The sequence below is a fragment of the Anas platyrhynchos genome, chromosome 5 (genome assembly GCF_047663525.1).
Source record: "Anas platyrhynchos isolate ZD024472 breed Pekin duck chromosome 5, IASCAAS_PekinDuck_T2T, whole genome shotgun sequence".
NCBI lineage: Eukaryota > Metazoa > Chordata > Aves > Anseriformes > Anatidae > Anas > Anas platyrhynchos.
The window spans coordinates 2,231,048-2,255,403 of record NC_092591.1 but is presented as its reverse complement, the minus strand read 5'-3'; the positions used below and the strand labels follow the sequence as shown (position 1 = coordinate 2,255,403).

The 24,356-nt window shown below is 52.7% G+C and overlaps 1 protein-coding gene across 4 annotated transcripts in view; it reads left to right on the top strand.

Annotated features, from left to right (window-relative positions):
- Positions 1 to 635: 635 nt before the first annotated feature.
- The window catches only part of MDGA2 (MAM domain containing glycosylphosphatidylinositol anchor 2), a 321,830-nt gene continuing 298,109 nt past the window's right edge, over positions 636 to 24,356 (top strand). For 2 of the 4 annotated variants that reach the window (XM_072038054.1, XM_027457732.3), the window contains exon 1: positions 636 to 843. In XM_072038054.1, the coding sequence (XP_071894155.1) occupies positions 771 to 843 (73 nt within the window). In that variant the 5' untranslated portion in view covers positions 636 to 770. Of the gene's footprint in view, positions 844 to 4,605; positions 4,748 to 8,659; positions 8,792 to 24,356 lie in introns of those variants that run through there. The other 2 variants (XM_072038055.1, XM_027457733.3) reach the window with 2 other exon arrangements.

The following is a 24,356-nucleotide window of genomic DNA, read 5'->3' as shown; positions in this document are numbered from 1 at the left end:
AAGGAGGAGGAGGAGAAGGAGGAGGAGGAGGAGGCGGAGGAAGGCGCGCAGCAGCGAGCCACGCAGCTTTGACGTCGCCGGGCTGCGGCTCCCCGGCTCCGGCTGCCGGCACGTAGAGCACAACGTGACGGCTCCCGGCCGCCCTCCGCTCGCACGCAGCGCTCCCGCACCGCACCCGCACCGCTCCCGCACCTCGCCATGGAGCCGGCCGCCGCTCGGCGGGCGCGCTGAGGGCTGCTGCGGGCGAGGGGAGGAGGAGAGCGGCGAGGAGCGGAGGAAAGGAGCGGAGAGGAGCGGAGCAGGGCAGGAGCGGGCAGCGCGGCGCCCACCCCGCGCCCCATGCGGGCCCCGCGGCGCTGCGATGGCATCTGATGGCCGCGGGGCGCAGGCGGCTGCGGCGGCCCCGGGAGGCGCTCGGCGGCCCCGGGAAGCGGCGGCGGCCCCGGGAAGCGCCCTGAGGGGGCTGCCGCTCTGAGGGGGGCTCGCCCCGCGCCCCCCGCTGCGCAGGAGGAGGAGGAGGAGGAGGAGGAGGAGGAGAGGCGGAGGAGGAGAAGAGGAGGAGGAGGAGGAGAGGAGGAGGAGGAGGAGGAGGAGGAGGAGGAGGAGGACCGGAGCGGTGCCCGCCGCCTGCCCCCGCCGCCCTGCCTGCGCGGGCGTGCGCGGCTCGGCCGCAGCGGAGCGCGGGGCTCCGGCGGGCGCTGCGCTGCGCTGCCCCCCCCCTCCGTGCCTCCCCCCCGCGGCGGGCTGGCTATGTGGATGCTCACGTGAAGATGGATGTGGCCATCGGGCTGCTGGGGCTGCTGACGGTTCTGCTGGAGGGCAGCTCCGGGCAGGGGGTGTACGGTGAGTGCGGCGCCGCGCCGTGACCTTGTCGCGATTGTCGCCGAGCCGGGGGATGGGGGATAGGGGGGGGGAAAAAAGGGGTCGCGGGGGACTCGGAGGGGTCTATGGGGGGGGGTCCCCAGCATCCGCGGGGGCGGCGGGGCCCCGCTGAGCGCCGCGGGAGGCGGCGGAGGCAGCGCTGTTGCCATGAGACGGCGGCACCGTGCGGCGAGAGCCGGGCCGGGGGCGCTGGGGGGGGCCGGGGGGCGCCGCACTTGTTGGCGGCCAGGGCCAGGGGGCGAGCCGCAAACTTGACGGTGCTCCGAGGAGGGGGCGCCCCCCTTCCCCCCCAAACCCTCCATCCTCCCGTTTTCCCCCCGGGCGGTGACTTGCAGATCGCTGCGGGGCGCGGGGGGGCTGCGCCGAGCCGGCCCGGGGCTCCCCCCCTGCCCCGCTTCCAGCGCCGGCCCGGGGGGGGCGCAGCCGGGCTGGGCGGCTACGGGCGGCCGGGGGGGGGGGGTCGTGTGTGTGTGTCCCCCAAACCCCTCCCCGACCCTTCGGGCTGGCTCCGTTGGGAGAAGCGGCGGGGATGGGGGCAGCGGGGGGGGGGGGAGCCGCCCGGTGCGCTGGAAGCCCCGGGTTATGTAAGCGGCGGTGCGGGGCCGCGGGGGGCTCGGCGGTGCGGGGAGCCCGGGGCTGCGGCTCTGAGCGCACCCCGCGACCCCCCCGCACCCCCCTGCCCGTGCGCCCCTCACCGCGCCCAAAGCCCTGCTGCCCACCCGGGTCGAGCTCTACTTTCTGCCCTCCCCCCTCCCCCTTTTATTTATTTATTTTTTTAATTTTCCAAATTTTGAGGGGGGGGCTTGAGGATGCCCGAGGGGCTGTGCTGGCCGTGGCTGGATCGCCGAGGGGCAGCTCGCAGAGCCGGGGCTCTCTGCCTCCCCCCCGGTGCCCAGGCACAGATTGTCGGAGGCGCAGGAACAGCAACTGCTGCCGCGGATAGGAGAGGGCTCCTTCGGGCAGCGCTGCTCCGGGGGGGCCTGGAGGAAAGGGGGCTCCTGCCCTAGGCTGGAAACCAGCATTTAAACCCAGCGGGGCTGTAGGGAGACTTTTCCTCGGCGTTGGTGCGTTTCCATCCTGCACACCGTGGTGCCTTGCTTTGGTTGGGGAAGAAGGGCTGGTGGGAGGGTGGGGGGCAGTGGTGGGAGGTCAGGCGTTGGTGGCTGCGCTGCCGTCGGACCTGCTTCGTGTGAATTTGTGCTCCCTCCGTGATCCCCACCACGGTCACTGTGATAAGAGGTGCTTGGAAGGTGCTGCCCCGAGGTGCAATAGCAAAAGCGAGCCCTGGCTTGGGGAAGGGGAGCTGCTCAGTCCTTGTGGCTTTGGCAAAACAGGCTGGTGCTACCCAAAATAATGTCGTGTCCCTTATTGAGGACCCCAAGCCCCCAGGCTGTGTCTCGGCCGTGGAAGGAGCGGTGCCTGGTTTGGGCCCGGCTGGGATGTGCTGCCCATGCTCTGCCCGGCTGCTCCAGGGCTCCATGAGCTGGGGCTGCTGCTGTGGGAGCTGGGGAGCAGCCCTGGCACCGCTGTGTGCGCGTCCGCCCAGAGCAGCAGCCCTCTGGGGCCTTTCTGTATTGAAACGTGAACCAAAGGCACGCGTTTCTATCCCTAGCTCATACAGGAATGGAATCAGCATCCCCTGATATCCAGCTATACGTTTCCCCGTAAACTTTCCTCTGTTGCTTCTGAATAGTAAAGCTGGGATTGAAATTTGGCTGATTTCACCGAGGAACCTGAGGGAGAATTGACACACTGAAACCTGGAGCAGTGTCCCGAGGCTGCTCGGCAGGTCAGCGATGGAGCAAGGGCAGGCACAGCTCAGGCCACGTCCCCTGCTCCTGCTTCTTCAAGGGACTGGGGGGGAGCAGGGCTGCTGAAATCCCTGGCGAGGCTTACAGCTCCTCAGCTCTGCTTCGCCCGGCTTGTTTTCTTGGCAAAAAAGGCTTTAGAAAAGCCCAAGTGCTGTATGCACTTTTCCTCCCGTTTAAATTATGCATGACTTGCATGGTTAATAAAGCAGAAAACATAAGTGTTCAGAACATGATGGTTATCCTTTCACCAAACTTCAAGTTACAAGAGAATAAATGCCTAAATGAGAAGGCCGACGTGGGCACAGAGTGTTTTTAAGCAGATAAGTGGCATCTCATCAAAGGTGTGGGAGTTCTGTGAGACTGGAGAGCAGATTTCCCTGGTGCCGAGCTGCCCTGGCTGGGAGCTCACCGGGTGCTGTGTTCAGATGCCGACACGCGGTGTCCCCGGGGTCCCCGAGCGCTGCCACCGCCACGGGGGACATGGAGGGGTCCTTGGGGAGCAGGATGGATGCTGCAGGTGCTGCTGGAGCGACGGACCAGCACGGGGCCCTGGGGGGAGTGATTGCTTCCCGCAGCACAGCCGGCACCTTACGACTCGGGGATGCTGCTCCCAAAGGCACGGGTCACCACAGTGATGGGGGAGCCGCCACCGGGTGGCCCCCCCCTGAGCAGCCCCCTCTGCAGCACGTCTTCCCCTTGGCCCCCACTGCTTGCAGGGCTTTTTATCTTTTTTCGGTGGCTTTGCCTGCCTTCCTCCCCCGGGCAGGAAATGAGCAGGGCAGGTTCTGTAAAACCTGGGCGTTTCGTAGTGTGGGCAGTGTCCGTCTGTCCGTGCGCCCCTCGCTGTGCTCTGTCACAGCCCCTGGACTGCACAGGGCAGAACCCCCCACCCGAAGGGGTGGATAGCATTAGGACAGCTGTAAATGCCTCCTGGAGGCACAAAGATCCCAAATGCAATGAGCATCCACGGTGCTTGGATGCGCCAGGCGCTCCCCGGGGCTCTGCCCCACATCGGGGTGTGGGGTGGATGTGCACAGTGCCATGGCTATGGGAACGACCTGGCTTCTTTCTACGAAGTAACGTGGAAGCACAGGTATTTATTACGCTAAATGTCAGGCAGGCTGTCCTGCTCCCTCGTGCCAATCTGGAGCTGGTATCCAGCAGCGTCGATTTTTAGGGCATTTGTGTGTTTTATAAGGAAGCAGGTTTGGGAACTGGGAAGCCGAAACCTGGAGCTGCGCCTTCCCTGCCCGCAGGCAGCTTGCTGCGGGTCTGAAGGGCTCCGCGTGTGCGTGGGGAGGGCGCACAGGGTCACAGGGGCCAGGGAGAGGTCTCCCAGCCCCTCCGGCAGCTGCTTCGTGATGAGGATGATTATTTGGTGGTGCACTCGGCTCCCGGGGGATTAAGCAGCGGGGCGGGCAGTGCCTGCTGCTGACCTCGCCTTTCCCTAACCCTCCCCGCTCCAACAAGTGGATTGGAAGGGCGAAAGAAGGGAGGGAGGGAAAAAAAAAAAAGGAAAAAGCAGTTAAAACAGGAGCATTTTCCCTGCTATAAAGGCCGGTTGGCCGGTCCTGCCGGCGAGGGCAGCGGCTGGGTCAGCAGCCCCAGATGTCAGCAGCGGCGTGGGGACAGAGGGCATTTCCGCGGCGCTGCCCGGCTCGGCCGGCCGTGAATGGGGTCGTTGTGTTGGCCGCCCGAAACCCACACAATCCGGGACTTTGTGCGAGGGAAGCGTGGCAGCCCCGGGAACAGGGGAGGAATTATGCGGTGCCGCAGGGGCCGGCGTTTCTGAGCAGCTGGGCGCTCCTGGCTGCCGGCTCCGGGAGGTTTCGCAGGAGCCAAGCGAGCGGTGAGAGCGTTAACTCTTCCCTGAGCCCCAGGGAGGCATCTCCTCCTCCCTCGCCCGCTGCAGATGTTTACGCTGGGATTTTGGGGCTGAGACGAACGGCGGATCCAAGGCAAACCTCGGAGCTGGGGAGGCGTGGACGCGGCCGTGCTCCCCTTGCTGGTGGCTGAGACTGAAGCCGTGCCCATGCATCGTGGCCGTGCTGCAGGTAAGGGGCTGGGCAGCATCCCACAGTGCACACCTGCGCCTCTGGGGCTCTGCTTTTTTGCCTTGGGATGCAACAAATTGGAGTTCAGGGGTGCAAATGGATAGAGGAGTAAAAATGCTCGGCAGTGGAGATTGAACCGCACTGGGTCTGACTCCAGGTGTGTCCAGGGCTCGAGTGGAGAAACTTCCATCAGGTTTTGTGTGTCCCAGGACGTGTGACAGCCCCAGACAGCCCCCTGGCACACAGAGAGTTGTTTCTGTGCTGTGCTGGATGGCATCGCTGCCTCTTGCCCTCCCGGGAGCAGCTGATGCTCTTGGCATATTGGTAAAAACGTTACCTTCGAGTCCATGTGAGGGAGATTTGGAAGAAAGCTGGTGGCAAGGAAACAGTCTTTAAGCAAATAAAACAAACGCTCTCTTGGCTCGGAAGAGCAAAATCCTGTTTAATTAGAAGCAGTAAGATGGAGTGCTGGGGAGGAAGGAAGCAGGCGAATGATTACAGCTCAGGTTGGTGCCGTTCAGCCTCCTCAATGTTTTTTGGGTCCTCCTTTGGGTAAGGGACGACCTGCTCTCTGCATGCATTGCGGTGCCAGCCTCTATAGGCACACGTACACGTGCACCCTGCCTAAATACCAGCAAGCAGAGGGCGGTCACTGCTCCCAGCCAGGGCTTTTTGGGAAGGAGGACGTCCTTGGGAGGCAGGGAGCAGACTGGTGGCCAAGCTGGGAGCTGCCTCCTCCCATCAGTGCCTCTCACATCGCTGAAAAGCCGAAGGAGCACGTGGCTGCCTCGAACCTCGCCGGCCCTCATGCATTCAGTTAGCAAAGTTAGCAAAGCCCACGGTGGAAATAAAGCTCAGGGTTTTTAACAGCTGGGGTAATTGGCTGCTGGAGCAGCTCACCGAGAGATGTGCCGGGCTCCCTGATGTCGAACACCCTTAATGTACAGTCAGATGTTTCTTCTGAAACTGGTGAGGTTCATATAGGTGGGGGTCGCTGGGGGAAATCCCTGGCTGGCAGATGTGTGGGAGGTCAGCGCCGGGGAGAGCCGCTGTCTTTCCTGGCCCCGAGCTCGAGGAACCAGTTAATCTATTTTTAATATATCACAGCAATGATCAGAGCAATATATGTTACTTAGCAAATGGCCTGGACTTTAATTACGTTATTAAGACGTTACATGATTAAAACACTGCGGTGGGAAGCTCAGCGTGGGAAGGGGAGGGATGGGATCGGGGACGGGAGGGCCCCCTCTGATGGTGCCCGTGCTGGTGACCCCCGCAGCACTGCTCTGCTCTCCCTGGGCTCTCTGCCTCGCTTCGGGGCTCCAACCATGGCAGCACTATCCTGGAGGCTGCAGGCAGGTTTTGGCCAGCCCAGGAGCCTTCAGCCCTCAGGAGGCAGCCAGAAAATCTTTGCTATCACCTTGAACGCGAAGCTGCTGAGAGTTTTGTTCCCGGCATCGCTCCGCTCACTGCTTCTGGCTTGTGGGCTACCAGGGGTAGGGATCAGAGGGGGAGGGAGGTGAAAACCCTGGCCTGAGCCGACCAAGAAGCATCCATTCGGCCTTTCCAGCTTGATGTGATGCTTAATTTGGGTCTGGACACGGGCAGGAGCCGTGTCTGCTCCTCCTGCACTGGGCAGCGCTGCTCGCGATGGCTTCCTTGCGTGCACACATCAGTGGTTGCTGATAATTCCTGCGTTCATGTCCCACTTCCCTGTCTCATTTCTCAAAGTGGAGTGAAGCCTTTTTGGTGCAGTTCTTGTTTTGTGGATATTTGAGCCTGGGGAAGTTTAACGTTGAACTTGGAAGTGTTTCCCTCCTAGAGAGATGACACAACATGAGACGTTCCTGGGGGTAAGATGCTTTGCAGTCCTTCGCAAGCAGTCTGGGAGGAAGTTTTTAGAAAAGTTGTTGATTTTAGTTATCTCAGTGCAATTTCTGGAGAAGTTTCCTGGATGTCCATGTAGCGTGACTCCTTCCCTGGTCCACCCCTGCTGTCCTGAAATCTTTTAGGTCTGATGGGAGCCTGACGGGCTTCCAGGTCCCTCCTGCCACCGTCCCACTTTTTTAAGCCGCCGTGATCACATCTCCACGGACTTGTGCTCTGGTTTTCTGCTGTGCCCGGCGTTGTCCTTTCCTGTTACGCCCATGATGATCTGCAGAGCTACCTTGACACAGTTGCACAATAACCTACTTCTGGGGAATAAAAATTCAGCTCAAGTGCTCCTTCTGCAGCGCCGTGTGGTCACCGCCTTCCTTCCCAGGATTAAGATTACGTGTCGGCCGAGCACGGCTGCAAGGATGTGGCAGCTGAAGTCCTTCTTCCCAATTCCTTGATCATTTACACACTACCTCGCTCCAGCTCCAGCTCTTTGAACGCTGACCTGAGCCTTTCACTAGCCTCGTACATGGGTCGGTCAGAAAAGCACATGTAGGGGTTGTGCATTTTAGGTGGACCCGTGCCATCGGAGAGACATCCACACCACTTTGGGGCCTCGTCCCGCTGTCTGAGCAAGCCCCTTGTGAAACTGCTGTGCCCTGCACCCAGAAAAAAGCTCCCGTCCTGCAGCTGGGCCTGTTGGTGTGGCCCTTTTGCTGCACAATGCCACGAAGAGGCCGGCTCAGCCTTCTCCGGGGCCATCCAGGTGGCGTGTGGTGACAGCGGATGGTGTCTGCACCTTCCCTCCTGCAGGCTGGACGCCCCTTCCCTGTGTGCCCGGGCCATATCTCCATATTGTCCCCTCCTTCAGGGTGCCACCGTGCTCTGAGCACCTCCCCTGGGAAGAGAAAACCCCACTCTTGAGCATGAGGGGACAGAGCTCGTGGTGCAGGCGTGCTGTGGCTCCTGCCCCATCCCTGGCAGCACAGCCTGTTCCGTTCTCCCAGCTCCCCAGGCTGGGAATGGTGGAAGAAGGACGTCAACTGCTCACGAACCCCATGAAGATGGCACATCTCAGAGCAGCTCGGGGGTTCCTGAGGCCAGCAGCTGAGGAGCACATGGGTGTTTTGATGGCAGATTTTTCCCTTGAATGCCTGTTTCCGTAGTGCACCGCTGTCAAACTGAAAATCCTTGTGAACGGACCCGCAGCATGATGGATGCTCCAACCAGGGCTGGCTGTCCAAACGTGCTTGATGGGCGTGAAGCAATGGAGAGAACTGGGGCAATTTGAGTGCTGGGACTGGACTAAGTCAGCCCTTTGGAAAGGTGAGCCAGTCTGATGGACTGGTTAAATAAATGTCATGGAGATAATGTCTACAGCAACAATGCACGCACTTCGTCCAGCTCCTCCAGCCTTAACGGCCCTTTATCTTGTAAATGCGACCCCTTTAGGAAAAGGGTTTGCAGTCAACAGTGGTATTTAATAAAAAAACAGTGGCTAGGTACCTGCGAAAATAAAGGATTTGCCCAAGAACCAGTTATTTCCTGCTGGGAGGGCTGAAGGAACTGGTTAAGGGCTGGTTTTCTGGAGGCACTCGGCTTTTTGGGGTGTTACATTGTGTATTTTTTTTCCTTTTGTTTTTAATTATATTGATGGGATGCAAAGCACTAGGGCGCATTGCTCTGCAAGGGTCAGTAGCTGTTGTGGCACAAGCTTTGCCCCAGCGTTCAGCCTCCTCAGGCGATGCAGCGAAATCCCCCTTCCCTGCAAACCTGCAGAGATGCAGACATGGGGGAAACACCACAATTTGCTCAGCTGGCACCACCCAGGCACTCAGCTGCCACGTACAGCTCAGTATTTCAGTGTTCCTCCCCCAGATCCCTGCCACTAGTGCCAGGGAGAACTTTGTGCATCAGCCCTGCCGCCTCCCCCTAGGTTTTGCAAAGCCTCTCTGTGAAGTGCCCAGCCCCAAAGCCTCCAATGCAAAGTGGGTGGTGGAGCTGTTTCCATGGGGCACACCTGCAGCCCCCCAGCTGTAATTAATTATGGTCGTTACTTAAAGCCAGGCCAGGCTGCTCATTGCTTTTTCTTCCTATGGGGGCTGTGAGCAGGCTTGGAGTGAGCTGGCAAAGGTTGGGTGCCCTGGTTGCTCTCCTCTTCCAAATGTGAGTTTTTTCTTATTTTTTTTCCCTCTTCTTTTGTTGAAGTGATCCTTTTCCTGTAGGGGAAGGAAAAGGCACTGGGGGACAGCCATTGTGTTCCCAGTTGTGCTGTACGGGTGGGTTGAGATGTGGCTGGGGAGGTGGCTTCTTTGTAGTGCTGCTTGGTTCTTCTGCGGGGTTGGGAACAAAGCTCCTGGAGCTGCTTTGTGGGTCTGTGGAGATGCCCTGGTCCTTGCACCATGTCTGTACCTCTGGGTCTGATCTTCTGTGTGCTTGTGTGGGTTATCATGTGTGGTGTTTGACTGAGCCCTGGCAAGGAGGAGATGGAAATGCTGCTTTAAGGAGAGCTGGCTTTTGGGCATCTGCCTGGTTTGAGCTTGGACCTGGGGCAATGAGAAATGTGTGCCTTCTGTAGCCTCCAAGGGCTGCCAGAGCTACCCCAGGTGGTCTGCGTGTTTCCACCAAGTGGAAATGTGCTGCAGCTTGTTTTGACTTGTGGCTTTTTTTACCTGCACGCACGCTTCCATATCAAGCAGAAAGGAGTTCGGAAATAGGCATCTCACACCGAAAAACTTGAACTGTTTCACTTAGAAAATGTCAAAACATTTAAATGTTTTCCAATTATTCAAAAAATGCTGTCAGGAATTTGTGGGATGTGTCAGGCTTTGGAATTTACATTTTTTGGTGAGGAAAAAGGTTTGTGTGGGGGAGGGAGGAAGGAGCATCCTACCTGAGCTGGTGTAGTGGTGAGCCACGGCTGGTGTGCTCATGTCTTAGGGCAATGGGAAATGAGCTGATCTCCAACCATATTAAAAAAAAACAGTTTTTTTAGTAATTTCTCCTTTCTTCATGTCTGTATGTGTACTGTTGTATTGGCACATAAAGAGACCTATTTTAGGTGAGTAATTCTCCTTTTAAACTACCAGGCTGCTCTTGCAGGTAGGGGTCAGGTCTAACTCATGGCCCCAGTTAGGTTTTGCATAGCCCATGGTGCCCCGCTGTATTGCAGCACTAATTAATTGATTATCAATTAATCCATGGTATGTGGCTGTGAATGGTAATGGGGATGTTGGGTGAGCAATGGCTTGTGGTGACCCTTGGTGTTCAGGAGCTGGGCTGCCCGTGTCAGCAGAAAACGGGGCTGAAATGAGCAACGTGTACAAGCGATCACTTCCCAAGTTCATGGGGTGTAACTTAACTTGTGTTGGCACTGCTGCCTTCTTTGTGACCATTCAGCAGTGCCTGTCTCATCCAGGTGCTTTCCTGCAGGATCTGCGTTGTCACCTGTGGCCAGCTGGGCCAGAGTTGTTCCCCTGGGAGCTGTGAGTGCTCATCTTCCTCTGGTGGGCAGAAGCTCTCACATTTGTAATTAGCTTAATGCATATGTTTTGCCTTATAGGAAAGCTTAACTTTACCTCCGGCACCTGCACAAAAAAAGACTTCACTGCAGAGGCGAAATATTCTCATAAAGGGAACGCTTTGTTGCCCACAGCTACTCCATGCTCAAACAAGGAGAGTCCTCAAACTGCAGGGGCTTCTAAAATGTAAAACCAATACCCTGCAACTAAACTCTCTTACTAATGGGCTCTCCTCCCACCCAGCATGCAGGGGAGCCCCATGAGAGCCCTCTCCCTGGTGCAATGTGATGAGTTGGAGAGGAGGGGGTGGGCTGCCTGGGTACCTGTGCTTCAGGGGCTGTGGTGTGTTGTGGAAGGGGTGCACAAGCTGAGGTCAGTGTTAGAAATGAATGTTTTTATCTAAGGAAGGCATGTAAACCCATTCCTGCCTTGCTTATCAGGCAAGGTCTGAACTGCTTTGCCCCTTGGGTGGTTCAGGATGCCTGTTGCAGGAATTATGGCCCTGGTGTAGGGAGTAGTGCTCAGATGGGCAACTCTTGGAGGTGGTAAGTGCTGGGGCTGCACCTTGGCCCTTGCACCAGGTTTTATCACCCCTGCTGCTAGGAGCACCCAGCTGCCTTGTGGTGCATCCCCACTGATGTCCTGGTGCTGTCACCTTTGGACCACGTGCACCAAACCTGGAGGTGCTGTCCCCGATTTGTGTGGCTGTGGTGGGCTTGGAGCAGAGCTGACCTCCCCTCGGTGGTCTCCTCCTGCCTGGTGAGGGGTGGCTGTGCAGGCAGGTGGGAGGCTGTGGTGATGGGGGCAGCTGGAGGTTAATCTGGGGGTCATTTGTGCTCCACTGAGTTCCACGGCTGTAGCTGGTACAGGAATAAATTAAATCCTAACAGCTAAGATTGGTGTTAAACCTGCTCCACAAACTGGCTATGCTGTGAAATATGGCCAGGCAGGGACTTGTCTGGTGCTCTCCCTATTTAAACCCTAGCTTGTTCTTAGGGCCTTGTGTTTAATAGGGGTTAAAAGTGTCTTTACTCCAGCCCCAGGAAGGGGGAGGACTCGGGAGGCTGGACCAGATGATCTCCAGAGACCACTTCCAGCCTTAACTGTTTGGTGGTTCTTCATCAGCAGTGATCCCAATGGGAGCTGCAGTGCCTGCAAGGACAGCCCTGCTTTGCTGCCACAGCTAGGGACCTGGATGTTTATTTTTTTTTTGTTTCCTTCATGTTTTTCTTCTAAAGTTGGCAAGTCCAGGTGATGTCCCACTTCCAAGTGGAAGGCCCAGCAAAACTAATGGAAGAGCACGTGTTGGCATGTTCTCTGATGCAGCACGGGATGTTAAGAACTGAAAAATATGGCTTTATTTTCTACTCTATCAAAACATTATGGTCAAATGTGCCTTGGGAAACTAATTTTAGACATGCTGTTATGTGCTTCTAGAGTAAGAATCGTGAAGCTGAGGTCTCCCTGTGGGTGTGCTTGTGACTGCTCCTGTCCCAAGGCAGCAGTGCTGTGGGGTGGGTGGGGAGGATAAGGTTTGGTGAGATGTCTCATGCTGCTGTGAGCCAGCCAGGTAGGGAAACTCATTTAAAAGCAGTAAATCTACTGGTGTGAAGCACTCTGCTCATGCCAGGGCTCAGCAAGTTGGTATTCTGCTGTAAAATCATGCATTTATGGAATAACTTATCCATTTTAGAGTTCTTTTCTTGCTCTTCTTAACATAAGATCCCCAGGAGCTCAGCTTAGTGCTGGTGCGCTGTCACTAGGCTGGGCAACGTGGCTTTCACATAAATGTCTGTGTGTGTGCTTGGATGTGCTCACAGCATGGATCCTGCAGGGTTTGGTGTGCAGAGGGTCAGGCTGAGAGCCTGCTCAGTGTGGGGCTCTCCCTGCGTGCTTCCCATGGAGTCTCAGAGGAGCCAAGGGCTGCATGTTAAGGAATCCTGGTGTGGGCAGCACCCTCCACAGGCAGAGATCATTGCTGCTGTGAGGACTACAGACCCCATGTAACTTCAGCAAGACCTTTTCCTTCTCTCTGCCTTCTGTCTTGGCCATATCTCAAACCCAATCCTTGAGCTACCCGGTGGCCCTTTGTGTGCTCTGTGCTGCCTGAGGAGTTTGCTCGTGGTGTATCACCAGCACAGCGTGCAGCTGAGATGCTGCTGTCTGGTGTGCTAGAGAAGTTCAGAGTTTTAACTAGCCTGAAATCACTGAAGGAAGAACGAAATCATATGCGGGATTAAGATCGCTTTGGCACTGATTTTTCTCAATTAAAATTTCAAGTTTACAGCTGCTCACTTATAGCAGGAAATGCATTTTACCACTTAAGAGTGTGGTTGTCATTAACTTCCTAATTGCAAGACTGTTATTACTCATTAAAATGTTAATAAAATCTACCTGAAGTGCTGGGGTTTAAAGCAAAACTCCTGAGAGCTGTGCAAACCTGGTGCTTCAAAGGGTTGGACTCCTGCTTGTGCCTGGACCTTAGCACAGGGCGTGCTGTGGATGTGCCCTCAAAGGTGTCTGTCCTTGAGTGGCCCTGGGCAGGGGAAACACCCAGTCCTGGAGTAGTTCTGTGCCTGCAAGGAAGCCAGCTTAGTGATCTAAAAGCCACTTGGAGTGTGATACCCAGGTCAGTGTAGGGTGAGAGGGATGAAAGTGGAGAGATGTCCAAGTAACAGGCTTTGGTAGGGGCAGAGAAACAGAGCTGTGTGGCTTTGAGGCAAATTTACTTGGCCTGCAGAGCCTTTAAGGTGGTGCTGTGTTTGTGCATCACCTGTCACAGTGGGGTCACAGCTCCTGGCAGGATTTCTGAGTCTTTAGTGCAATGTAAATAATGAGCATGTCCTTATGAAACAGCCACTGGAGTGTCTAGTGTGTGTGTGGGACAAAAGCAGAGACATTAATTAGGGTAAGAAGCACTAAATGATCACCTTATTCTCTCAAAGCTGTGACCATTAGCAGATGATCTGACACCAGCAGCCCATTTTAGGGTGATACCCATCAGTTCAGCTGTGCTGGCCCCATTCCTGTGGCTGGTGTGTAGGGGAGAGGGGCAGGGACAGTGCAGCTCCCTGCAGGGTTAGCCCTGGCTGTGGGTAACCTCTCAGCATCTTCAGGGTAGTTTTGAGAAGGTCCTGGGGAACACTTTCACTGGCTGTATATTTAAAAAGATCAAAAATGGGAAGGTTGGGAGTTATGGCAGGCTCTTGAGGCTTACAAGCCTGTCCTTTTTAAACAGGGAGGTGAAAATGAGGTTTGCAGAGGAAAGAAGTGGGAATCAAAGGAAGGATGGTGATGGCTTTCAGAATTGTCTTGGAGTATCTCCTAGGTGCATCAAAGAAATGCAGAGCAAGTCCTCAAAAACTCTCAACAGAGTGAGAAGTGGGAAAGGAGGGAGCAGTCTGGGCATCTGATTCAGGTGCTGGGGGGTTAGTGCTAAGTACTTGCTCTAATTAGCTTATTGAAAAAGACTTCCTCATGCTCTTCTAGGGAAATATCTGCTATTGACATGTGCTGACAGTGGAAAGACAGGGTTCTGTTGAATCACTCTTTGCATTGGGAAAGCTCCTCTTCCAACTGTTCACCTTCTGAGCACCTCTGTTAAAATGTTCCCTGTGGTGACTAGGACAGTCTTGTGCCTTAGTGGTAAAATAATGTAATAGATCAGCATGGGCTGGGTACAATATGGGGGATAAGGAAAGCAGCCCAGAAACAGCACCGCTAAGCTTTCAGATATTGAAAGAGTTATGAAATGATGAAACACGAATAAACCTAAATGTAAAGCTGTCCTGTTGCACATGTCTAGGTATTGTGTTCCCCAGGGGATGAGCACATCCCTTATCCCTGCAATAGGGGGAGTTAACATGGGTCAGGGGTGTCAAGAGAAGAGAGAGAAATCATTTTCTGGGTTTGCTTGTGTATTTTCATTTTAAGATGAATCCTCAAGTTCATCTCTTCATTAGTCTGAGCCTGGTTTCTGTGAGTACCAGCTGTTCTGCAAGCATTTCAGGGCTGTTGTGTTGCATTGATTCATTTTGCTCTCTAGTCTGGCACAGGCTTATGCTCCTGTGCCTTGCCCATCTGAAATGTCCCCTAGACTTCTCACCCTGCAGGAACTGCAGTGGTTTTTTAGAAGAACTTGGTTCAGCCCTCTGACTCGAGAGAATTTCATTTTTCTTCCTGGTGCAGAGTTGCTAATGAAAGCTTTCAGGGCAGAAATATGTCCTAACCTGCCAGGTAGTAGCAAATGTAGAGGCCTCCAGAGCATCGTGAACTTCCTGGGAGCGTACAAGGAGGCACAGACCACTGCAGTGCTTATGTCTGGACGGAAAGCAGCACTTTGGGTTTTAGCACAGTTGTGGCTAGGTGATTTATTAGCTCAATGTCCTAGGAAAATGAGGCTTACTCAGCCATGCTGTCTGTTCCTCACTGCTGGCTCAGAGCTGGAAAGCTCTGACTCAGCTGGTGGTTTTCCCTAAGCACACATACCTCAAAATGCCCAGTGCTCTCCTGCTCAGGGAACTCTTTCCTGCACAGGTAGATGTGAACCTGGCTGCTTTGGAGCTTAATGACAGTGATAGGTTAAAAAAAACAAACACTTGAGTCTATACCATCCAGAGTCCCATGGTTTGTGGGAGCTGTGGGAGAAGCCCATTGAACACTTCAATTGGCAGTGCTGTTACAGTAGTTCTGGCTAGGCCTGATTTCACTAAAAGCTGTATTTCTACTGAAATTGAGTATGCTCTGAAGTTCTTATCCCCACCTGCATGATGGTCAGTGGTCTCCTCATGTATTTCTAGAAGCTAGATGATGCTTTCAGCAAGAGTTCTTACATTACATGTCATTCTGGCATTTTAAGAGCTCTTACAACTAAAAAGTGTACAGATGCTCCATTAAAAAAATGTTGCCATTAAAAAATGTTTGGTATTGTTGGTGAGGGTCTTGATGGAGGCAGAGGCACTGCAGGAGTTTTCTCATGGCTTTCTCATGTTTCCTGCCCTCTCCAGTACCACCAGAAATAGTCATGTGCAGCATTTGGCTTTCTGTTGGTGCTCTGAGCTGGTTATGGGTGGCAGCTCGGTTGCTTGCTCAGCATCATGGACAGGATTTGTTCCCTGTGCCAGCACGGGGCTGTTCCAGACACAGATCTGATCTGGGCAGGATGTGGCACAGGGCAATAAAGCAGTGCCAGCACTGAAGGAAGCCTGAACTGTGAATTTTGCCTCAGATGTTGGTAGTTACTGCTGGTGAAGGGGGAGAAAGTGTTTTCTGGCCTGTTTGAGAAGTGTGGGTCTGGTTGGAAGGATGTGGCTCAGCACCCTTTTGGAAACAAACAAGGGGGTCAATTTCTTGTGGAAAACACTTCTGGGTTTGCAGATATAAAGTATTGAGAGCTCTGTCTGAGGTTTATTATTAATTAGGGCTGTTGCAATGAAAGCCTCAGGCTGTGGAGGAAGCCATGCCAGGGATTTACCTCATGTAGGCCCGGTGTTTGGACGGGGTGTGGGACCAGAGCTGGTCCCATGGGGCAGGCAGAGTAGGCCTCATGGGGGCAGCACTGCAGATTTTCTTTCCACGGTCCCCCCTGCCATGTTCTCTTCATGTTGCTTATTTGGGTCACCCAGAAATTCACCTTGACCGAGCCAGCAGAGGTCTGTGCTGCCTTACTTGTGCCAGGCCTCACCTCATGGTTAACCCAGGTGTTGCTGTAAGGCAGCCACCCCACTGGGCTACCACATGAACCCCTCAATACCCAACAATATAGAAACTTGTAGAGCCACTGCAGGCATGAAAATACCAGCCCCTGCACTACCATAGGGCTGGTACTGGAGCCTGTTCTCCCAGTGCTGGCCTAATGGCTGTGGGAGCTGGGGCTGTCCCCTGGGACAGCAAAGGCAGCGGGCTCCCAGCTCTTGTCCTCCCTGCAAGGGTCTGGAAGTCACTGCTGGCCTCACCCAGCCATTACAAGTCACATCCACAGAGCCTGTGCACTGTTGGCACCACATGTGGGGGTTAAGATTAGTGTAATTACAGCCCTGTCTTAAGATCTTCATGCAAAAACCTTGTTGAGAAATGTAATGCTGTGAAATGTGGAAAAAAGTGTGTTTTTGTGGCCTATGACAAATATGACTCAATCTATGGTGGAACTGAGGGATTAAAGCAAGGACTATATGGTACCTGTAATGAACAGTAGCAATCATTTGGCTTTAGGCTCCCCTGAACCCAAGTGGCACCCATGGCATTGCTCACATGCACACACCTCCACTTTCCAGTAATCCCTGGTGGCCTGTAGCAGGCACAAAGGCATCTTTCTGGGTATTTTTCCTGAGTTTGAGAGCCTGAATGAGCTTGGAATGGGTGCTGAGTCCAGTTGAGCCCTGCTGCCGCACACCTTCACTTGCACCAGCCACAGTCCATTGTCAGAGCCAGGGGAGCTCCTGTTCCCATTTGTCATGCATTTTTTTTGCAAGTGTATCCCAGTAGGCACAACTGATTGCTGCATTATAAATGCCTTGGCAAGCAATGCCGTAGTCCCTTTCTGTCGTGCAGCACAAGTCCTTGAAGACCTGGAGCAGGGGGAGCTGCACAATGTGCAGCCGCATGGGGCCCTTTTGTATGTAGATCCTCTTATTTGCTAATGGGATTTAGATTTAGACTTCCATCTAGCAAACCTGAACACTTGCCCTAAGGTAAAGCAGCCTTTTATACCTTGCAAAAGCAGCACATTAAATGAAGTGGCAAGCAGGTGGAGGCTTTACATCCTGTGTTGTCTGTAGTGTCAATGCAGAGCACTGTACAAATGGCATGTAGCCCTGCAGCAGGGACTGGCTTCTCCTTGAAAGGCTTCACTTAATCCGGTGACACTGGAAAACATGTTTTGTTCACTCGCAGCCTTCAAACTTGGCCTTAGTCTGCTCCTTGCTTCAAGGACTGAGGTGGGAGAGAAGCTGCTTAGCTGCTGAAGAGGAGCAGCATTCCCAGGAAGGTTCTGGCTGCTTGTACTTCTTGCTCAGCCTCGTATCTCGATATAGGATAATTGCTCCTTCCCAAAATGCTGCCTGGTGAGCAGGCAGTGCCCCGAGTCCCTTGTGCCTGCTCTCAGCCCAGTAAGATGAGCCAGGATCAGGTCCTGGTGGGGTTTGCTGAGCTGTCCCAGCACATATCTGCTCCTGAGGAGCACTGTGAGGCTGCTGCTGTCTCTTGCTGCTGTTTTCCAGTGGCAAGTGGGCTTTTCCTCGGGCTTTGCCAACTGAGGGTGGGATGTGTATGGAGCAAGGCTCCTCCCTGTTCTTTCTCCATCTTATTGCACCAAATCTGTATCTGCTTGCCTGAATACCCTGGCAACAGTGGGCTGGGAAATCCGCACAGAAATCCTCCATTTTCCCCAAGTTCTCAAAATATTAAACCTAGAACCAAAAAAATGCAGCTTCTGGTGCCTGTAAGGCAAAGGGCAATGTTGTCAGGAGTCTTCTGAGCCTGTGAGCACTGGGCATGGGCAGGCAGCAGTGGTGGTGAGCTGGAAGTCATGCTGTGACAGAGGAGAGCTGAGGAGTTAAGGTTAAATGTGTACTTGGTGTGTGTGTGGTGAGAGTAACTGAGGCATTAGGTGTGGAGAACTGCGTGGTTTGTGATGTATAACCACCAGTTACATGTAAAGTTGGGTATTTATAGGGTTGCAATGCTGAATGTTGGTTTGGAGGAGGTACATGAGGAAATGGGTCTGTGCCCCCACTTTGTGCTCATGTCCCCCCACAGCAAGAGCTGCACCCCAGGGACAGCACAGCTCAGCCTGCTGGCTGCAAAGGGCACCCCAGACAGTCTTAAATCATCCCCTGGGTTGGGGAGGCCATGCACTGATGTGCTGGCTGCTCTGGTATGGGTGTGGGAGGGAGGGGTGCTGATGTGCAAGGGCTCCTCACAAATGCAGTGGTGCTCCTTGCATCCTTATGAACTCCATAGGGGCATTGCCATAATGCCCTGAGCTGGACAGCTTAGGAGGGTCTCCATGTGGGATCAAGCTCTGCATAAAGCTTCAGATGGGGAAAGGAGGCTGGAAACGTTCAGTTTGTTTCTGGTATTCTGGGTTTTCCTTCTCAGAGCAGGATGGTTTGGTGTGGAGGGACCTTCAGAGATGTAGTGCAATGGCTTGAGCTCTTCAGGGCTAACCAAAAGTTAAGGATGTTCTTGGGGTGCCATTCCCTTCTGCTCTGTTACTGGGGGAAGGGACTTTTTCAACTTTTTCCCTATCAGAAGAGACCTTTCTGATGAGCCTTTCAGAAGGGAAGGAGGGAGGACGGGTTTTCCCTTCTGAAAGACTTCAGGAATAATCCAGTGTTGTGAAAGGCTCTGGGCAGTCTCATCTACTTTGGGGTGTGGGGAGTCACAGGAACCTTACAGCTCTGCTCTTCATGTGTCAGGTGGGAGCTGGGAGAATCTCGTTAGGGTGCTTCATTAATTGCTTCCTCACTGATATGTGGCATGGCAGAAGTTAGCCCTATGTAAGCAAGTTTATTTTTCCCCTGTGTTCCTGGCAGTGGCAGCTAGGTTTTGTGGAGCTGTGACATGCTCCTTTATCACAGGGAAATAATTTTCATTTTGTGTGAATTGAATAAAAAATGTGCGGGATGACATCATGCTGCTTAAGCAAATGGTAACGGGGAAAGTTGCACGAGTTCAGTGTGCTGGTTTTTTATAGCACATGAATGAAATTGCTCGCTAGAGCAGCTGTGAGTTGAACACTGTTAACCATACATATTTCAGGTAGATCAGTTCTGAAAAGTCCTTTTTAAAGTCTCGAGGGAGAGAGCAAGAAAAAAGAAGTCAAACCGAAGATTATTTTAAGGCACATTGTTTCTCGGTGTGGAGTGCAGGGCTCTGAAGCTCGGGAGACTGAACATTAAAATTACCCTCCTGTTACATAAGTGCTAAATAAAGAATACAATCAAGACTTTTACAGGAAAATAGTTCAGATCATCAGGCGGTGTGTGAGTTACTTGGAGCTCTCACAGATCCTTGTCTGCCTCAACACACCCTGGTTATTCTGGGTGCCTCTGTGGGCCCTGTGCTCCTAGCAGGGCACCCATCACCCTTTTGGGAAGCCACCTCTTCATCCTGCCAGGAGCCCTCAGGAGCTTTTCCAGCTGCCAGCTTGTCTAAGTTTAACACCTGGAGGTCAGGGCAGAGTGGCAGGCTGGCTGAACAGCTAGTGTGGCTGCTGTTTTGGCATCTCTCCTGGTGCTGTGCTCAGGCTGAAAGGCTTCAGAGTGGCTTCAGACTTCTGTGACGGCTGCTCATGTAATGATGGGATGTTGTGCCTGTGCCAGGGATCCCTTCCATGCTATCATGCAGCAGGTGGAGCAGAAGTTGTGACTTACCCCTGAACCAGGGCATGAATTGAGAATGGCCTCCTTCGATCAGACCCATGAGCAGTGTTGTCCCTTTGCAGAAGCTCGTGGTAGAGGATGAGCTCTGTTCTGGAAGCAGCACCTTCCCTGCGGGCTGCGTACACATCCGTGCATTCAGGAGGCTGAAGTGAGCCTTTCCTCCTGCATGTCTTTGCAGTGCTTTTGAAACACTTTCTATTTTTGGCCTCCAAAATATTCTGAGAGCAGGCTGTACGACTTCATTGCGCGGCATGAAGTAGCAGGCACACAATTTCATTGCTGCCTCGTAATTCTTGTGTTATGGAAAACAGTGCAAGCTCGCTCTGCCAAGTCCTCATGATATTAATGACTTTAAGAGACTCTGCTGCATCAGATGAAGCTGAACGGAGGAATAACTGCTGCTGCTGGTGCTTTGCTTTGCAGTGTAACAAACCCCATGCTGGTTCTTCCAGCACACAACAGAAGTGCTCATGCAGCATACCGGGTGGTGTGCAGCCCTCTGTGTTTGAATGGGACTGAGTTCTTCAGCAAATCTCCGTGTTCTGGCAGGAAAATATGCATGGGGACTGATTGGAAGCAACTTGTGAAGTCCTCTGATATCACTTCCAATGCAACATCAAGGCCTTAAAATTGTGGAATTTTCCTGCGGTCAGAGTTGGAAAACCTGATAGGCAAAGTGATGCTCCTGGTACAGTTTTGTACTTTTCGGCATAGTTCTGTTCTGATTTTAAATGATCTAAGAGGTTCTTTTGCCTTTTTAATTGTTTCTTCAAATGAAGAGATAGAGCAAGACTCTGAACTGCTCCCAGGCTTGGTGTCCGTGTGCAGGTCCCACCTCTGAACCCAAGTTCTGCACTTGCTGATGTTCTTTACAAGGTGCTTTGAAGCCTAGGCAGGAAAAAAACAACAGTAGCTATAGCTGCTGCTAACTTCTAGGAATTTACGGAAGGACTAGCAGTATTTTTCTCTTCTCAAGACCCTGTCAGCTCCATTTTAAAGGCTTGGGATGGTTGTGCAGATAGCATCGGGGCTTTTCAGTTGCTTTTAAAGGAAATTTATGGTTCTCCTGATAGCATAGAAGAGCTTGACAATGTGACTCTTGTGGGTCTGAAAAGCAATAACTTAAAATTTACTTTTAAGAGCTCTTGATGCATTGGCCCTTCCTGTGGGTTGAATATTGTCCAGGAAGTGTGGTATATCACATGCCCCCAAACCTGCCAGCTGGGACTTGGTGGAGGTGGTGAGAGCTTGAGGTCAGTGGAAATGACAGAGGGAAAGCTGGAAATAAGAGCAAGGAGTAAGATCCCGAGAAGACTGCAGAAGCAGGCTCAGCACAGACCCTGCTTGGGCAGAGAGGGGTGGTTTGGCTCCTCCTTGGAGGTAAATGGATTTCAGAAAGGGCAGCATGTGGGGGACCATGGGGAAGCTGCTGAAATCCTCAGCAGCAGTGAGGTCAGGCTGGAGAGCTGATAAATTTGGTGAGTGCAATACTGGCCCCAACACTGGTGGGATATAAAAAGCCTGATGTTAGTGAATGAACAGAAAGTGCAAAACAGCCCAACTTTACCCCTAATCCATGGAAGTGCCAGAACTATCTGGGAACCGAAAAGGGGCTGCAGATTTCTCTGGGTGGTATAGGGCTATAAATAAGTGACTTGAGCTCGGAGGATTGCTCACAACACCCTCTTTGAGGCACAATATGCCAATAGAAACCTGCTCTCCAAGGCCTCACTGTGCAATGAGGATGCTCACTGGGAAGCCACCCTTAAGCCACTTGTCTCTTGAAACAAGGGAAGAGGGAGAGGAGATCTACCAGTTCCTGCTCTGGGCATTTGCTCTGTAAGACTCCTCTCCACACTTGGATGTGTTGTGGGCCTGTGCATTGGCAGTGGGGGAAGGTGCTGAATATTGGCCAGGAATTGTGGTATATCACATGCTCCACATGGTTGGTGTGGCTTCTAGAGAGGTTTGAGGTGTAGCAGGGCAGGAAATGAGCACAGTGGAGTGCAGGCGGGGAGACAAAGCTCAGCCCAAAGGAGAATGGGTGGCACAAGTGCATTGCTCCAGCTCAGGTGCTTGGGTCCTTCATAACTTGATTTCCAGGCTCCATCGCCAACTGAACTAGGTGTGCCCAGGGGTGCAGTGAATTACCTAGCTGGTTCCTGCAGAGCTGCACCAAAGCCTTGCCCCAAATAACGCTGTATCTGGGCTCCCTGGGCTTGCTGTGCTCTGCCCTGCACAGCGTGTGCCTTGCTTCCAAGGGATGAGCAGGGAAATGCAGTTTTGGGGTGTTTTTTGGTGTGGAGGTACTATGCAATAAATACTGAGACTGCTCTGGCAGCATTGCATGGTTCCTCTAGTGCTGAAGAGAATTAATCAGAAAAATAATTGTGACATTAAACGACCGGTGACAGAACTTATGTTTTCCCACCCACAAGCTTCTGTGGCTTTCCAAAGCCGCTCGTCTCCTGAATATCTCAATGTGGGAGCTCCGATGCCATTTTTCAGCGTGTTATCTTCACTTTTTGAATCATTTCTGTAACTTTCAGGAGGGTACTGGTTTGTCTCCTGGCATATGGAATAAGGGGAGACATTTTGATAATCGGGGGGTGGGGGGAGGATTATTTTCTTGAAATAGAAGTGTTGACATCTGCTTCAGAGAATAACAAATGTTCAACCAAAAACTCATTCAACACCCCTTGAGTGCAACAGCAAAGCCATAATTGCACATCTCGCTTGACATCCTGAGCCTGCATGCAAGGATCACTAATTATTCCATGGCTTTCCTTTTAGATGGGTGCCACAATAATGACTGGTTATCAAAAGGCTCCCATTGTTTTGTTTGGGGGGTTGATCCCAACAACCTTGCGTTGCTGGTATGTTTGTGGAGGTGCTGGTGGCTGCTGCAGCCCTGAAACAGGATGGCTATGGGGCTGGTGTGTGAGTGCCTTAAGGTACCAGCTGGGACTGGGGCACAAGCAGCTCCACCAATGCTTACAGCTAATGGCAGTGTTTTCATTTATTTATATAAAATATATAGCTTACCTCCTAAAACACATAGTTGATATACCTAAAAGCATTAAAGCAAAGGGGTGAGAGGGAGACTCAGAAAACTTGGCCTTCATTTGGAGCTGGGCATCAGAACAGAGTTCAGCTCTCATTTTTTTTCCCCATGAATAATTTATTCACATGAAAATTGCTCTTGGATATAGCTGCAGCTGAGAAATGGGAAAAGAATTTGGAATAGTACAAGAGTTCCCTCTTATTAAAAATGTTTTTTTGCTGCAACTCGTATTTGGATTTTTCATATTTAATGGGGATTAAAGCAGAGCACAACAACATGAATATTTTGGGTCTGAGTAAATGGATCTGAAATTGTAGTGGTGGTGTTTCAGCAACACAAAATCCAGTGGTGGTGACAACAAACACTGTTTCAACTCAGCCCAAATCATTTTTTCCCCCGAGTTTGGCAAGTGAACCAAAAAATCAATATTTTCCCAGCTCTAGAACTGGGTCAAAAAGATTAAATGATTTCTCCGGCATGCAGTTGGTGGCAGTGCTAGGAGCTGAACACACACACTGAGCACACCCAGCTCCTCCTGCATAGCTAAACACTTATTTATGTTTTGGTCTCCAGGACTGAAAGCTGAAAGTGGATGAGTTTTTTATGGATGTATTAAATAATGCAGAGACCACGTGTGTGTGTGTGTGTGCTCAGATCCTGGGGCTTGTGTGAGGCTGGGGGTCAGAAGAAGCATCTCCATCCCAGAGGTATTGGTGCCCAGTACCTGCGATGGGAAATGTGCTGGTGCATCCTCCCTGTTCATCTCCGTTACATCATTTGCTTGTTTCCATAGCTCTAATGCTTCTAGCTAGGTGCAGGGCTGTCTGTAGGAATAACTTTGGGACTCCACATCCTAATATTGCCCAATCCAAGTAAGAGCTGGGGCAACCAGGAAATAATAAAACCTTATATTTGGCTTGGTGGGGGAAAACAGCACTGAGCTATCGGGCCATTGAACAGACTTGTCTGCCTTGGTGGTCTGCACGTGGCTTCATATGGGGCAGGGGGTGGCAATTAAAAGCAGGATCTTTAGGGACTGGACAGGGTAAGGCTTTGTCCACGTGTCAGTGCTGGCCTAGCTGCTGGTTTGCTCAAAACTTCCCCAGTTTCTCTCAGATAACCCCATTTTGTCTTGCATTGAGGCAGGCTCTGCTAGGATGACATCTTCCCTATCTGGGACTTGTAAACAGGCTGTCTCTTAGGAAAAGATATTTTTGAGTGGTATTTTATGGGTTTAATTTGTGCTGAGTGGCTTATGACAGCAACAAAAATACAACCCTCTCCCTCAGCTTGCAGAATAGTGTAGGTACGTGGATGTCAGCTTGGGCTGGTGCTTTCCCCCCTGTTTCTCAGTGACAGGACGTGGCCCAGCACTGCCTGCCCCTGTGTGTCAGAGCTATGGGTGCTCTGGATGGGAGGCCAGGAGCCTTCAATTAGCACAGGTGCTGGCTGAAATGCTGTGAGTAATGTTGAATTACGTACACATAATGTGTAAGGTGGGTCTGGTAAAATGTTATTGCTTCAAAGTGTGCCTTTACATCGAAGCTGAGAGAAGGGCAGGTTTGGTTTTCATCATGGGTTCAGAGCCCTGCTAAGAAGCTCTTATGTTCCCGGAACTGCTCCTGCATCTCCTGCTGGCTCGGCAGAGTCCAGTGATGGGCACGTGTGCTTGGTATTCAGCATTCGATTAGCAGTTGGAGGCCTTGCATTTAAAGATGCTGGGATTTTCAGATTTCTATTTTATTTTTGGCTGCGGTAACAGT